Source organism: Mytilus trossulus, chromosome 8 (assembly GCF_036588685.1).
Source record: "Mytilus trossulus isolate FHL-02 chromosome 8, PNRI_Mtr1.1.1.hap1, whole genome shotgun sequence".
NCBI lineage: Eukaryota > Metazoa > Mollusca > Bivalvia > Mytilida > Mytilidae > Mytilus > Mytilus trossulus.
In genome coordinates this window covers 8,854,163-8,869,452 of record NC_086380.1, presented here as the reverse complement: position 1 = coordinate 8,869,452, position 15,290 = coordinate 8,854,163, and the positions used below count along the sequence as shown (strand labels likewise).

General features: G+C 30.0%; 1 protein-coding gene across 1 annotated transcript in view; it reads left to right on the top strand.

Moving 5' to 3' along the window:
• Positions 1-14,405, top strand: part of LOC134728247 (ribosomal protein S6 kinase beta-1-like) — a 28,150-nt gene extending 13,745 nt beyond the window's left edge. The window contains exons 7-16 of the mRNA XM_063592788.1: positions 834-934; positions 1,755-1,845; positions 2,584-2,674; positions 5,295-5,336; positions 6,014-6,079; positions 7,332-7,394; positions 7,872-7,949; positions 8,433-8,540; positions 8,973-9,088; positions 9,855-14,405. Of these exons, the coding sequence (XP_063448858.1) occupies positions 834-934; positions 1,755-1,845; positions 2,584-2,674; positions 5,295-5,336; positions 6,014-6,079; positions 7,332-7,394; positions 7,872-7,949; positions 8,433-8,540; positions 8,973-9,088; positions 9,855-10,053 (955 nt within the window). The 3' untranslated portion in view covers positions 10,054-14,405. The remainder of the gene's footprint in view (positions 1-833; positions 935-1,754; positions 1,846-2,583; positions 2,675-5,294; positions 5,337-6,013; positions 6,080-7,331; positions 7,395-7,871; positions 7,950-8,432; positions 8,541-8,972; positions 9,089-9,854) is intronic.
• Positions 14,406-15,290: the final 885 nt, after the last annotated feature.

Below are 15,290 nucleotides of genomic sequence, written 5' to 3'. Positions count from 1 at the left end.
ATGGAAACTACACCAAAAATTTCAAAAATATGAAAATGCTCCAATTGTTTTGAAACTTTAACATAACGATGAGCAACTTTGATAGACAAGAAATTTGGCTTTGGAATTTCCAAAATGGCTGCCGTAACCATGGAAACAATGCAAAAAGGTCAAAATGCTCCAAAAATGTCTGGGTTTGGGGAATAACTTTGATATGCTTGAACTTAAAATCATAAAATTTCTAAATGTAGTTGTCCACTATATACAGGTTTTGAATGATTTTTACAATCATTGGAACTACTATGTTACCATGGATACAGGATCAAATATTTCAAAAATTTCAAAATGCTTCAAAATTGATGAAACTTAATATGATTGTTGACTGTCAGGTCTGCATGAGATTTTTGAAGTTGGAATTTTCAAAATGGCCACCGTTGCCATGGAAACTGCAAAAATGTCAAAAATTTTCAAAATGCTCCAAACTTAATGAAACTTAATAGTATTGTTAACTAACATGTACAAATGAGACTTTCGACTTTGGAATTTTCAAAATGGCTGCCGTTGCCATGGAAACAATAGAAATATTAAACTTTTAACAATGCTCTAAATGTACTGAAAATTTACAGAAAGATATATTGAAATTTATAGATCTGCTTAATTTACTGTTAAATTGTTTTGAGATGGCTGCCACTTAGGGGCAATAAGGGAATGGTGACATCCGCTATTGCTTGCAATGGCAATTCTAGTTTGATTTAATATTTAAAATGTGATGCTTTATGGTATTATTTGATTTTTGATTTTTATCAGTTTAACAAGATTATCAAGTTGAAAATTAATATCTTTATCTTTTTCAGTTTCTACCTGGCAGAAATATTAATAGCTATAGAACACTTGCATTCTCAGGGTATTATATATAGAGATCTGAAACCAGAAAACATTCTTTTAGACGCACATGGTAGGTTTATGTAGCATATATATACCAAAAAGAGGCAATATTGTATTATTGCCAATGAAACAAATATCCAATATCCACAAGAGACAAAAGCATGAGGATGTAAAAAACTATAGCGTATTGTATTGCCTAAACCAAAAATAAAAAAATCATAAATTTTACAGGTTTTAACAGCCCCCGCAAGACAAAATATAACGCAGTTTAAAAGAGAAAACAAATAGTCTGATATCTTTAGCTAGCAAGTAAAAAAGCAATCTTATATAAAACAGAAGCCTAGGATAATATTCAGCATCATTAGTTGTAGCAGTGTCAATCCAAAAAGTGAGGGGGTCCTTCCAAGGGTTGGTACCCCCCTTTTTTAATGATCAATGCATTTGAATGGAGACATTTGATTGAAATACCCCTTTTAGTCTTGATTGGCAACCCCTTTTAAAAAAGGCTGGATCCTCCTCTGTGTTCAATATATCAGAAGAAAAAAAATAATTTGTTGTTAACCTGTCACATACATTTACATAAGAAATAAGAAGATGTGGTGTGATTGACATTGAGACAACTCTTCACAAGGGACAAAATGAAATGTAAGTTAGCAACCATAGTTCACCATACAACCTTCAACAATTATCAAAACCTATACCATTGGTATTGAAGCTTCTAAAGGCCTTGAAATGCGAAATATATAACAATTCAAACAAGTACTGATGGTACTTATTTACAAAGCAAAAAAAAACAACAGTCCATTACAATCTTATATTGAAATAGCAAGGAATTTATTTTACCAAATGATCAATATATAATAATTTGCATCATAAATGTATATTTTCAGGTCATGTAAAATTAACAGATTTTGGTTTATGTAAAGAATCTATAAATGATGGAAATGTAACTCATACATTCTGTGGGACCATAGAATACATGTAAGTCTATATCTATAAATGATGGAAATGTAACTCATACATTCTGTTGGACCATAGAATACATGTAAGTCTATATCTATAAATGATGGAAATGTAGCTCATACATTCTGTGGGACCATAGAATACATGTAAGTCTATATCATGTAACTAAAAGATGTGGTATGATTGCCAATGAGATAAATCTCCCCAAGAGACCAAATGACACAGAAATAAACAACTATAGGTCACTAGGTCTTCAACAATGAAGCATAGTCAGCTATAAAGGCTCTGAAATGACAAATGTAAAACAATTCAAAAGAGAAAAATAAAGGCCTAGAATTTATAACAAAAAATGAATGAAAAACAAATGTTTAACACATCAACAATTTAACACATCAACAAATGACAACCACTAAATTACACTTGGGACAGACACCCATAAAGAATGTGGTATGGTTAAACATGTTAGTGGGATCCCATTTCTCCCCCTTACCTCAGACAAATTGAAACAGTACAACATAAAAATGAATTATAAAAATCAGTTGAAAAAGCTCAACTCATCAAATGGATACAAATAAAAATACATCCAACAAAAACACAGAGTTGATTTGGTCAGATACCTGCATATCCCACCAATGAAAAAGTAACTAATCTGATACTGATCTGAAGGTATTCACAGTTACTGACAGTAACAAAGAAAAAAAACAAGCATCTAAGACTTCATTTTACTATTTTAAATTTTTAAATGCTTTGTTTTAGGGCACCTGAAATCTTAACACGGAGTGGTCATGGTAAAGCTGTTGATTGGTGGAGTTTAGGAGCTTTAATGTACGACATGTTAACTGGTGCTGTGAGTAGATATTTTTTATTTTATTTTTTTATTTCAGAAACATTTGTTTGGGGTAAAGATCATCCCTTTATTTTTTTCTCCATTTTTATAAGGTCAGGCAGTGGTCAAAAGTTTACTTTAAAAAACGAATACCGGTTTTAGGAATGTTAGTAATTACTCAAAATATCTATAGGAACCAAAATATACTTGTCGTTGCTTTGACACATTCCCCATTTCCTTTCTCAATTTTATTATAAAGTATAATTTATATTTTGTTATAGTGTTCATATGGTCCGAGACCACAATTGTCGTCCTTTGATTTTCGTTGTTCACGAATATAGTCCCTAGTGTAAACAGTGGGTTACTTGCCATTAATTTTTATACCCCTTCCAAATTTATTTCTCCATGTTTAATGACTAAAATTGTAAGGAGGGGGATGAAATTACACTGTAACAAAATTTGGGTCCAGAATTTTAAAGGAAAGTAGTGATTTGGTCCAGGTGAAAAAGGTTGGAAAATAGCACTATGGAAGCTGTCAAAAGATTTCAAGACGCCCTAAAGATAAAATTGTCCATATTTTGAGTTAGAGACGATGAAGTTTTCTATAATTTTGATATAATTTGTCCCAAAAGAAGTACAACACACTGTAAAAGTTTCATTGAGAAAGCGCAGGTGGGATTTTTTTAATTTTCATTTATGTTCTAAAAGAAATGCACTACGAATTAATTGTGTTCTCGGACCTAAGAGGTGAAGTCTGTAAATATAGAATCTGTACTTTGGCAACTTCCCTAAATGATTTGATGGTGTCAATTTGTCAAATAGCATGAAACTAAAGTATTTGAACTTTTATTTTATAGAATTTCTGCAAAAATGACCAATTTTGGCATGTTATGGTCAAAATAGGCATTTTAAGGCTTTTTCAATATTGATGCATGCATGGCATCCTGACTTTTTATCTGGCAGGTTTTCATGTGTCAATACTTGTGTTTCTATGCCTTTATCTAGTTATTTTACTTGTTTATGAACTGAGAATCTACAGAAAAGAAGATTATCTCAGACAATATGTGCAAAATGTGTTGTATAAATGACCCTTGTCTAACGCCCTGTTTGGATGAAGTCAAAAGTGGGGTTCTTGGTACATAAAATTTGAAGTCCACAATGAAGACCTCACTAAATTTGTACCAAAAGCACTTCACAATGTCTATTGTACCTGTTTCATTTCACATAGTATCTTCCTTTTCTTCTGTAGGATAGCAAGTGCTTTAAATATAAGCCTGTTGACACTAAAATTGCATTCAAGTTTTTCACTAAAAAGCCAAAAATCTTTGTATCAGACCATACTGTCTGCAAGAAAAGTTAATTGCAAGAGCCTTTTTGTGCTCAGATTTGTTGTATCATGTCACATGAGTATAGAAATGATAAAAAAAAAGACACAATTTTTTATTTCTTATAGCCTCAATATGCATTTCTTAATGTAAATATGTTCTACAGCCTAAATTGACCCTTATTTTTTTCCAGTCTTTTTTGGCTTAAGACCCTTTTAAACTAATATGATATGTTATTTGTAACTTTTCTTTCCATTTAAAGTACATTCAATACATATGTAGGGATAATTTATAACCAAAAAGCTTCACAAATTTAAAATTGCTGGAAAATATTACATCTTCATGTAAGGCCCTCTTTCATTGAAAAACCTCAATATTTAGGCCCAGGCTGATATAAATCTGACTTTTGAATAATTATGCAAATTATGATAAATCAAATGAGTACTCTATTGCTTTTAGTACATAATAAATGATATATTAAGGCATTTAAAAGGAAGTTTTTTGCAATATTTTAATTTTTAAAGCCCAACATGTTGATAGTTGAAATTTTTCACTTTAAACGTCAAAATTTAACACGCAAAGATGAGTATAGAATTTAACATATTGTCTACAATATATATCCTATTGTTATGAAACTTTGCAAGCAGTGTTATAATTTATCAAGCTTTGGTCATACCAAGTTTTTTTAAGATTTGTCAACTCTTTCTATCCTATTTGGTCCGAGACCACAATTGTCGTCCCTTGATTTTCGTTGTTCACGAATATAGTCCCTTGTGTAAACAGTGGGTTACTTGCCATTAATTTTTATACCCCTTCCAAATTTATTTCTCCATGTTTAATGACTCAAATTGTAAGGAGGGGGATGAAATTACACTGTAACAAAATTTGGGTCCAGAATTTTAAAGGAAAGTAGTGATTTGGTCCAGGTGAAAAAGGTTGGAAAATAGCACTTCGGAAGCTGTCAAAAGATTTCAAGACGCCCTAAAGATAAAATTGTCCATATTTTGAGTTAGAGACGATGAAGTTTTCTATAATTTTGATATAATTTGTCCCAAAAGTAGTACAACACACTGTAAAAGTTTCATTGAGAAAGCGCAGGTGGGATTTTTTTAATTTTCATTTATGTTCTAAAAGAAATGCACTACGAATTAATTGTGTTCTCGGACCATATACATGTATATTTACATTCTGGTTATGAGTAGGTGTTTTGTGCATATTAAAATACAAATACTTGTATAAGATGATCCTGTGAATTAACTTTAATTTTGTAGTATTATTGTAAGATTAATACTTTATTTTCGTTGTTTTTTTTGTAGCCTCCATTCACAGCAGAAAATAGGAAGAAAACAATTGACAAGGTATTATAATTTTAACATAAGATGTACTGTTCTATCATAAATTAGATTTGTTTTCTTTACTGTTCTATCATAAGTTTGATTTGTTTTCTTTTAAGAACAAGAAATGCTTATACTGTGGATTCATTATTATTCGTTGGATACCATTTTTTATGGATTTCATGGTTACCAGAGAACCTTGAATTCCAATGCACCATAAATTATAGATTTACTATAGGAATGTATTCAGACTTTGGCAAAATCATTAAATTAAATATCCATGAAAATCATTTTTGAAAATGTAAGATTTCCCCAATCCTCGAAAAATTGGTACCCACAAAAATAAATGAATCCTCAGTATTCGTTAAGTCACCTTTCATTCAGGTACCTGGGACTTCATTCTACAAACCATTTGAAGCTTGAAGTGTAGAAAAATCAAATCATATGTTAGTTTGTTTATAAATGATTGAAACAAATTAAATCTTTATATAAAGAATATTATGAACACCATTAATAAGGAGGTCATCATGTTGAAGAGAGAGCATTGCAACAATCATGACAATGTAATTTTTAAATGAAGACCAGTCACTGAAATGGCATAAATCTGAACCACTATCCACATTTTCACATCAACACCATAAAATATACCCAAAGACTTATTAACATATAATGAGTTATCACATTTTGATATGTTGTTTTAGATTTTAAAAGCCAAACTGAGTTTACCTCCATACCTTACGAATGAAGCCAGAAATCTAATTAAAAAGGTAAGTCAAAAATACTATTTGTTTTTAATATGAAAGTCAGATATAAAAGTTTGATTGTAAAGATGAATTACTATAAGATTGTACTATATAAGATTTCAAAATCCTTAAATACCTCATGACAGTGTGCATCTCCCACTAATAGCTCACCTTGCCCTTTGAGCTTTCCTCATTACATGGTGTCCGTTGTCATCAGTTGTATAACAAATGGAAAAACTGTGAGTTGTGTTTATTATTTTTACTTTTATTGTGTTTTTTGTGCCAAAATTAGAGGAGATGGAAAGGAACTGTAAAAAAAACCAAAAAGCAATACAACTTACAATATCAACTGAAAAGAGATTTTTGTCATGAATACTTTTCTAGTCTACAATGTTGAAGAGTGTATTGTTGAAGATACACATATATCTTAGTAAGCAATAATTATCCTGAGTTGAGTGCCAAATTTATTTTTCATATAGTTAAACTTTTAGACAGGGGGTCTAGCTATAGGGATAAAAGTTTATTTTGTTTTCATCACCCCAGCACAAAAAGCATATAAGCTTAGAGTTAAATACGAGGAGTAATAATACAGAGAAAGCAAAATAACTTTCATGAGAAATCTTTTGTATATTTTAAGGAAAACAATATAATTATAATCCTAATATTATTTCTTAAAAATATGATTTGTCTTTGCTTTTAGTCATGATTATAAATGTTTTTATTGACTAATAGTTTACAAAAGAACGGATTACACATACAGAGAAAGAAGAAAAATTCACTGTTCAATTTAGTAGATATCAGAAGATGTGGTATGAGTGCCCATGAGACAACTCTCCATCCAAGTCACAATTTATAAAAGTGAACCATTAATTTATAAGTCAAATTACTGTCTTCAACACAGAGGCTTATTCCTCACAGCAAACTATAAAGGACCCCAAAAATAACTAGTGTAAATTCCATTCAAACAGGAAAACCATGGTCTAATCTATATAAAAAAAACAAGAAACACTTGTGAACCACATCAACACATGACAACTACTTAACATCAGACTCCTGACTAAGGCAAACAATTGCAGGGTTTTTAAATGTTTTAATTGTACCAGGCATTCTCCCTTATCTGAATCAATAGCATAACATAACAACATAGAAAGACCAACTATAAAATATCGAAATAAAAGTGTCAGTTTTGTTATTGTACTTTGTCATATTTTTGTTACATTGTTGTTACATTGTTACACATATGTATTTGTTAATTTACAGTGTCATATATTTGTAGTTACTAAAGAAGAATATAACTGAGAGATTAGGGGGAGGTCCTGAGGACGCCAAGCCTATAAGAGTAAGTCATCAGGATTCTGATACCTGTACCATTGTTTAACCATTTATTTAAGTAAAGAACTCAAATATTATGATAATTTTGACCTTTTTGCTAAAAAAAAAGAAGGAGATCCAAAAAGACAACTATCCATCATAGACCAAATGAATCAGATGTCTTATATGTTGTAATGTTGCATATCAGTAGTAAATTTTGAAGGCATCAATTTATATTTTTATAATAACATGAATAAGAGTGGTAAGTGGTACAAACAGTCATAACTATATATATATATAGCAATTGATTTTGATGTGTGTTTTTTTTTTTAAAGATATATAACATGATGTTCAGAATTTTATATTTTGTTCTCAGTATTTCATTGTGTCCATTGATATGATGTATAGTTTAAAATATTTCAGTAAGAGCTTTCTCTTCATGTTTCATTATGACAACTTATCTCTATAAATATGCTATGTTATGAATATGTATTATATTTTTTAGGTCCATCCATTTTTCAGACATATAGATTGGACAGTGTTAGTCAATAGAAAAGTAGAACCTCCATTTAAACCCTCAGTTGTAAGTAGTAGTAAATATTAGATTGATAGTTTAGATAGTTTGTTGGATGTTCATGTAATTTTATTTAATTTTGATAGCCTAACAAAAATGTGTTGACAATGAAAATCACACATTAAAAATAACAGAAATTACCTTAATATTGAACAGTACAACATACCATGCTAGCTCATAGAGTAATGTTTATAAATTTGGTTTGTATGATAAACCAACATGCTTTATTGAAAATTAAAAAAAAATGTTTACTTTTTAACCTGGTATTTAATTTGTTAAATGATGGATAAGTTTTCTACAGGCCTGCATTCAGACTGGCTTATCAATAATATCAAATATTTATAATATTTTATTTTTCCAAGATATATTAAATTTGATATCTACAAAAAAAAAAAGAATCAGAAATTTAATGAAAGATACCCACAAAATAAAAGAATCCAAAATGTACTGAATGAAAATAAAATTTTAACTTTTCCATCTTTTATATTTCAGACAAGTGAGTTAGATGTCAGCCAGTTTGATACAAAGTTTACCAAGCAGACGCCTGTAGATTCACCTGACGACACCATCCTTAGTGAAAGTGCAAATCAAGTATTCGTTGTAAGTTGAACATACTGCTATATGTTTTCTGCCTGTCTAAAAATATATAAAAAGAACCAAATGTACAAAACATGAGGATGTGTTAATGTTTTCCTTAGACAAGATATAGATGGAGCTGTAACCAGTAAGGGCAAGCAAGGGAATTTAATATATACTTTCTTTATGATCTTAAAAAATCGTTTGATTTTGACAAATCAGGTTTTATTATTTCCAAAAATAATTGTAACAGTTGAATTATTAGATCTCTGATGAATCACAATAAGGTTGATTTTATAAACTACGAAAAGATTTATATCAATTTGATGCTTAGGGTTGCAGAAAAAGACTGTTTGACGTCGGACTTTAAATGGCATTCTTCCATCATATATTTGACTTGTTATCATGCTGTTTGTGTCAATCTTGAATTACATAGCCACTTTTCCAACATTTCAGGGATTTACTTATGTGGCACCATCAGTATTAGAAGAGCTAAATAAGCCGTGGATATCTGAGAAAGAACCAAGATCCCCCAGAAAGGTCGGGAACAGCTTTACTAGAGGTGATATGAGGTAAGATACACACGAAATAGATGTTATTAGTGGTAATTGTATGTGTCAGTGATAAAAGAGAAGAGATAATTGTACAGAGCTTATAAATGCATTTGAGATCAAAGTGTACATTGTTGTTTGAAAGCAATTTACACCAAATGAAAAGAAATAATTGGCAGGCTTGATTTATGAGTCTTGTCATAACAGTATAATTATTACCATTTACATGGTATGTAAACCCTCGATCATAAAATGTTTTTTGGGGAAAGGGAAGGGTTATATACATATAGGAATCACATAATATTATGTGTGTCTTGTAAATACAATTCCCTCTTCAGGGGTCCATCATGTTAATGGTTTGCTTACTTCAGTATTGGGATTTCTGGCCCTGTCTGATATTCAGTAGGATTTTATGAGATTGAGTGAGTCTTGAGTCGACCAAGTTATTTTTGTTGGATGGGAATCCTTCAAAATAGGATTTCCATTCAAAACATCTGAACCAGAACTTGTATTACGCTGTTCCTTATCTCAGATTGCATTTATAACTGTTAGCATGCAAGTTATTCAATGATATACCTGTATCTAATTAGAGAACAAATAAAAGAGTTTGTGATATCTTTCATTGGATGCAAGTCCTATTGATTGAGAAATAATCTACTGTGGAAAACTTCTTTTAGCCACTTATCAAAATGATCACTAGTAAAGGTTACCATGATTATCAAATAATGTCATTTCGATATTAAAAGTAGAAAGTAAATAAACTTAATTTTCACATTTTTCATTCCAGTCCTGAACAGAATGCGTTGGTGGAAGGATTCCGTGTAGCTGGTCAACCTAATGGCTCTGAAGGAGCTGAAGCAATGGATACTACAATCACTATACCTAAACGATCCACATCACCGGCTATAGCAACCAAAAATACAGCTTTCAAGTCTGTTGCATTCCCAGGAACGTCAAATAGGCCGCCTCATCTACGTATGAATTGACATAGGGGCAAATTAGGACAATTTTTCAAATTTTTAAATAAAAAATGATTTTATTGATGTAAATGACTGATGTTTCAATTTGTAATTTATTTCAAATGTACATATTTAAGAATCAATTGTCTATTTTAAGTTATTATTTGCAAATATTAGAGTAATTCTGGATTTCAAATGAATCATTTTTTGACACAGCAGTAATTGGGCCATGAAAATTTCTGGTGGTGTATATATATAAATGTTTACATTGAGACCTTGAATTCCAGTGAGGAAATTTGCTTTAATGGGAGTATTAAACAGTCAAGGGAGGTCAATCTTGAAAATTATCATGTTTTTATACAGTATTATGCACTTGAAGCATATCAGGCATATTGTCAAAATTTCAACAAATGGTTTATAGCTTTTGGATATTTTTTTAGTAAAATGTGAACAATTTATTTTTATGAATAATTAGGATTTTTAAGTTGAACTGTTTTGTTTTTAAGATTAAGAAAATTATAAATAAAAAAAAAACAGTATCTCATTTTCTTGCAAAAACGCTGGAGTATCAATTAAATTATGTCTTTCTTTTCAAGAAATAATGAATTTTAAAGCAGTGAGAAGTAAAACAAACATTAAGAGCCAGTATTAATGTGCCATATTTTAATCTTAATCTTATAAGGTCATCATATTTGTCCAATTTATGTTAGAAGACACTCCCCCTTCATGCCTCTAGAAGTTATGCCCATAGTCTTTCAATAAGCACCTGGAATCTAGTTTGTTCCCGATGACCTTGTAGTATTTAGAGGTCATTACTGTTTATTGGCAGAACAGGTCTGAAACTCAGTGATGAAAGTTTAAAATTTACTGTTTTGAGGTAACAATGGCAGTTATCTTTTATCAGATTCTGTTTTACAAATTTTACCAAGGTGAATAAAAAAGATAGTTTTGTCATTAAATTAATTTCGTTCAATTAAAACTAATTGTGATAATTAAACAGAGAATGCACTGAAATTATAAGAATTCATAGATATAGGAAGATGTGGTGTGAGTGCCAATGAGACAACTCTCCATCCAAATAACACTTTAAAAAGTAAACCATTATAGGTTAAAGTACGGCCTTCAACACGGAGCCTTGGCTCACACCGAACAACAAGCTATAAAGGGCCCCAAAATTACTAGTGTAAAACCATTCAAACGGAAAAACCAATGGTCTAATCTATATAAACAAAATGTTTACATTTCTGCAATATCATTCATTTATCCAGAATTACTGATAGATTGTGTTCAGCACACCATGTTTTATTTGTATGTACCTCTTTTATCAGATCTATGTTGATTCACACGTCTCTGTTTTGTAAATGTTACTATTTTGTTGTTTTATTACTGTGACAAAGCCTTTCATGTTATTGCGTCAGAAATTTTATGTGTTTTATTATGATTCAGACGGGGAAAGGTTTATTCTTAAACTTATTGCAGATCATGTAGAGAGTTTGTTCAGAAACCCAATTTAAATTGGTTTTTAGCAAAAACAGGCTTAAGTTTTATTGATAATTCTGTTATAAGTGTTAAAGAGCATTGCTGTAAACTCTTAAGAATATGTACAAAACTTTCAGGAACAAACCTTACAAACATGGACAGTCAGTGTTTTTATGTACCATTTTCTTTGTTTAACAGTTTTAACAAAATACATAAAGTCTTCATGAGTTTTGTCTCACTTGTCGATTCCAATTGGTTCTGTCTCAAAACAAATATCTTGCCAGAAAGTTTTAAGTAGTATTTGCTCTTTTCCGAAAGATGGATCAAGATAAAAGAGGGGGGATAGGACCTTTATCAGAACTCCAGGATCGGGGGTTTTTAAGTTCGGAATTTCAGAATCTGGAAATCCTTTATTCATTCAATTAAGATTTCGGGAGTCAGGATTTACTTTATCCCCCCTCTTACAACAGGGTTATTAATTATTCCATTGAAACATTGATATATTGAAATATAAATGTTTTAAAAGAGATTGTTTTCTGTTTACATGGTTTATACCAACAAAATAAAAATAGTAGTATGAAACTTGTATGTTTTCTATTGCAGTATTCAAGCAAAAAAACCCACATGAAACATTATACAGAGTCCTAAAACAATTGTTTCTAATTCTCCAGAACGGAAAAAAATGTGAAAATTTTGCATTAGTAAATATTATTGCTCAATGCATTTGCAGTCCCATTAAGTTTGAACTATGTTTAATGTAAATAAGATACACTGTATATTATAATTTAACTGTGATAATTAACTTTTTGACAAAAGATATTACAAAAATTTGATAATCGGTAGTGAAATGTCAAATATTTTGTAGATATTTAATCAGTTTGATTTACAAAATGGGTTTGTATTGATATTGCTCTTCAGTCTCTAGTTATGATACCTGTTTGAAATGCAATGATTTTATAATCATAAGATATTTTGTTTAAAGGGTATTTTGGTCGGATTAAATTTTGGACCCAAAGAACCAAAATTTTCATTTCAAAAGTTACAAAAAAGGTTTATAACAAGCTGAATTGGTAGTGCCAAAAAGCTGAAATATAGGGAATCAAGAAATTTATTTATAAAATAAACCACAAACAATACATATTGAGGTTTAATGTATTTTAGTGCCATTTTTGTTGCATTCATTGCAGTCATTTATATATTAGATTAGCAGAGTTTCTAAAACCTATAATAGCAGTGTTTTAATTTTCATATGTAAACATAGACTTCTTGTTTAAGCTGCATTAACATAAATATTCTATTAGAATCCATCTATTTCTGCAAAAAGTTTTTAACAGATTTATGAACTATATTTTGTAATGTAGGAGTAGACTGTTGAAGACCATTCATTTTGTTATATCTTTTTATTCATTGTAATGTATAGTTTAGAAAAAAGTTTTATCATTAAAATTTACAGGGTCAAAACTTAAGCTTGTTCTTATATGAAAAGTTGCAATGCTAGGCTTATGAATGGGGAAAAAATAAAAATAAAAATGCCTTTCCAGAATTTATTTAGTTATATAATAGCAAAGCTTGAATTGCTAGTTTTATTTTATTTACTGTGTCACATTATATATATATATCATATTATTATAGTACTTTATGTTTCAAAAGAGTGAAAACTAAAATTCTAAAAAATTCAGCAAGATTTTATTATCACACTTATAATTAGTATGAGAGATAGATTGTATATCCAGATTTTGTTTCCGTCTTTTGATTGTAATTTTGTTTTTAAAGTAATTCAGTCTTGATTTAATATAGACTTTGTACAATAATCTTGATTTTCAATTATTAGTCACATATGTAATAAATCGTGCATATATTTCATACTAAATGTTTGCTGTTATTTATGTTACACTATTATCATTATTTGATAGTTTTAGTACCTCACAGAAGTAAAATTATTTTGAGACATATCTTAGCTAATACATGTTAATCAATTTTGTTATTAAGAGATACAACAAGGAGTAATTGTTTAAATATTTAAATTTGCATTTTGTTGAAAAGTCATTGTATATATTCTCATTATATTAGTTCAAATCTTAAGCAAATTTTATTTCTATGATGACCAGTAAGTTTGATTTTTCATTATAGTCAGGAAAGAGAAAACTACTTTTAGAGAATATTAATTAGGCATTTCTGAATCTAAAGCTTCATGGGTAATAATTTAAAAATCTTCTTCTTAACATTGTGATTGGCTAACAATGTCTGAAACAATGGAAATAACTAATGCTTATCTCTTAACCAATGAAATTACCCATAGAACTTCTGGTCTGGCAGATTTCTATATCATACATAACAAACAAGTTTGAAATTATTTTTTTGCTTTTGTTCAACTACACAAATTAATTCACCCTGATAACATAATATAATGCTATGCTACAATTTATATTTTTTCTGCTGTAATGAATATAAATTGTTTTTCTGCAGTTAAAATTAGGCAAACCAGGTCGAGCGCTTATTTGCTACAGGTGAACATGTGAAAATATAAGCTTTTGTTGGTGATTTATTCTCCTTTTAATATAAATTCTTTGAACAAAAGTATATTTCGGAGCAAAAGAAAAGAACAGCTTAATGTAGTGTGGTAATGCCAATACATGTATTAGCTTTTATAAGACATGTAATAGCTTCTATAAAACATGTAATAAGGACATAGAAATGACACAACTTTAACTCTACTTCTAAATACAAGTTTAAATCATTATTGTACTGTGGTGTCATACAAAACAACTCTTGAAGTAGATTTAACAAAATCATTGATATTAGAATATTTAAAATGTATGTTTCTGGTTATTTGAAGATTTTACAACTATGTATGGAATGTTAACATTCCTTTCAAATTGAATAAAGCGTTGAGACATTTATATATATTGTTTTCTATCATACCATCCAGAGTCAACATACAGAATGTTTAGTTGAATTGTATGATGTACGGAAAACTGGCTTAGAGTATGGAGATTTCAGGTGGGATGGAAAGACTGGTTACCTCTTTTGTGTAACCAACTGAGAGATAATTCACTTGCTAAAGAGCCATGGCCATTTTCCCCTGGATTCTTTTCATTCAATCATGTTTTAAATAGCCTGATAGATGCTTATGATAGTATATGAAAGTACGTCACATTAGCTATTCTCATATACCTTGAACAGGTATTCCTAGAAAAAACAAGGCCAAGACTATTGACTTTTATGGCCCCGCAATGAAGTTGTCGGTGCCATATAGTTTTATCCTATTCCGAAATCCATCATTCCACAACAAACCATTATACACAGTTTTTTTCTAAACCCATTCAGATATTGGGCTGATTTTTGGTATGTGAGTTAACTATGATGAATTACAGATCAAGTTTATTTTTCGTTCCACTCCCCTAATTTTTGCTGAAATTAATGGCTTTTGGGCTTTGATAAATTGTTGAAAATTAGTTATACAGACTTTTTTCTAAACCCTTTCAGATATTGGGCAGATTTTTGGTATGTGAGTTAATCATGATGAATTACAGATCAAGTTTATTTTTCGTTCCACTCCCCTAATTTTTGCTGAAATTAATGGCTTTGGGCTTTGATCAATTGTTTAAAATCACAGTTATAAATACAGACTTTTTTTCTAAACCCTTTCCGATATTGGGCTGATTTTTGGTATGCCAGTTAACCATGATGAGTTACAGATCAAGTTTAAATTTCGTTCTGCTCAGCTAATTTTTGCTGAAATTTTGGACTTTGAAAATTGTTGATAATCACAGTTATACAGACTT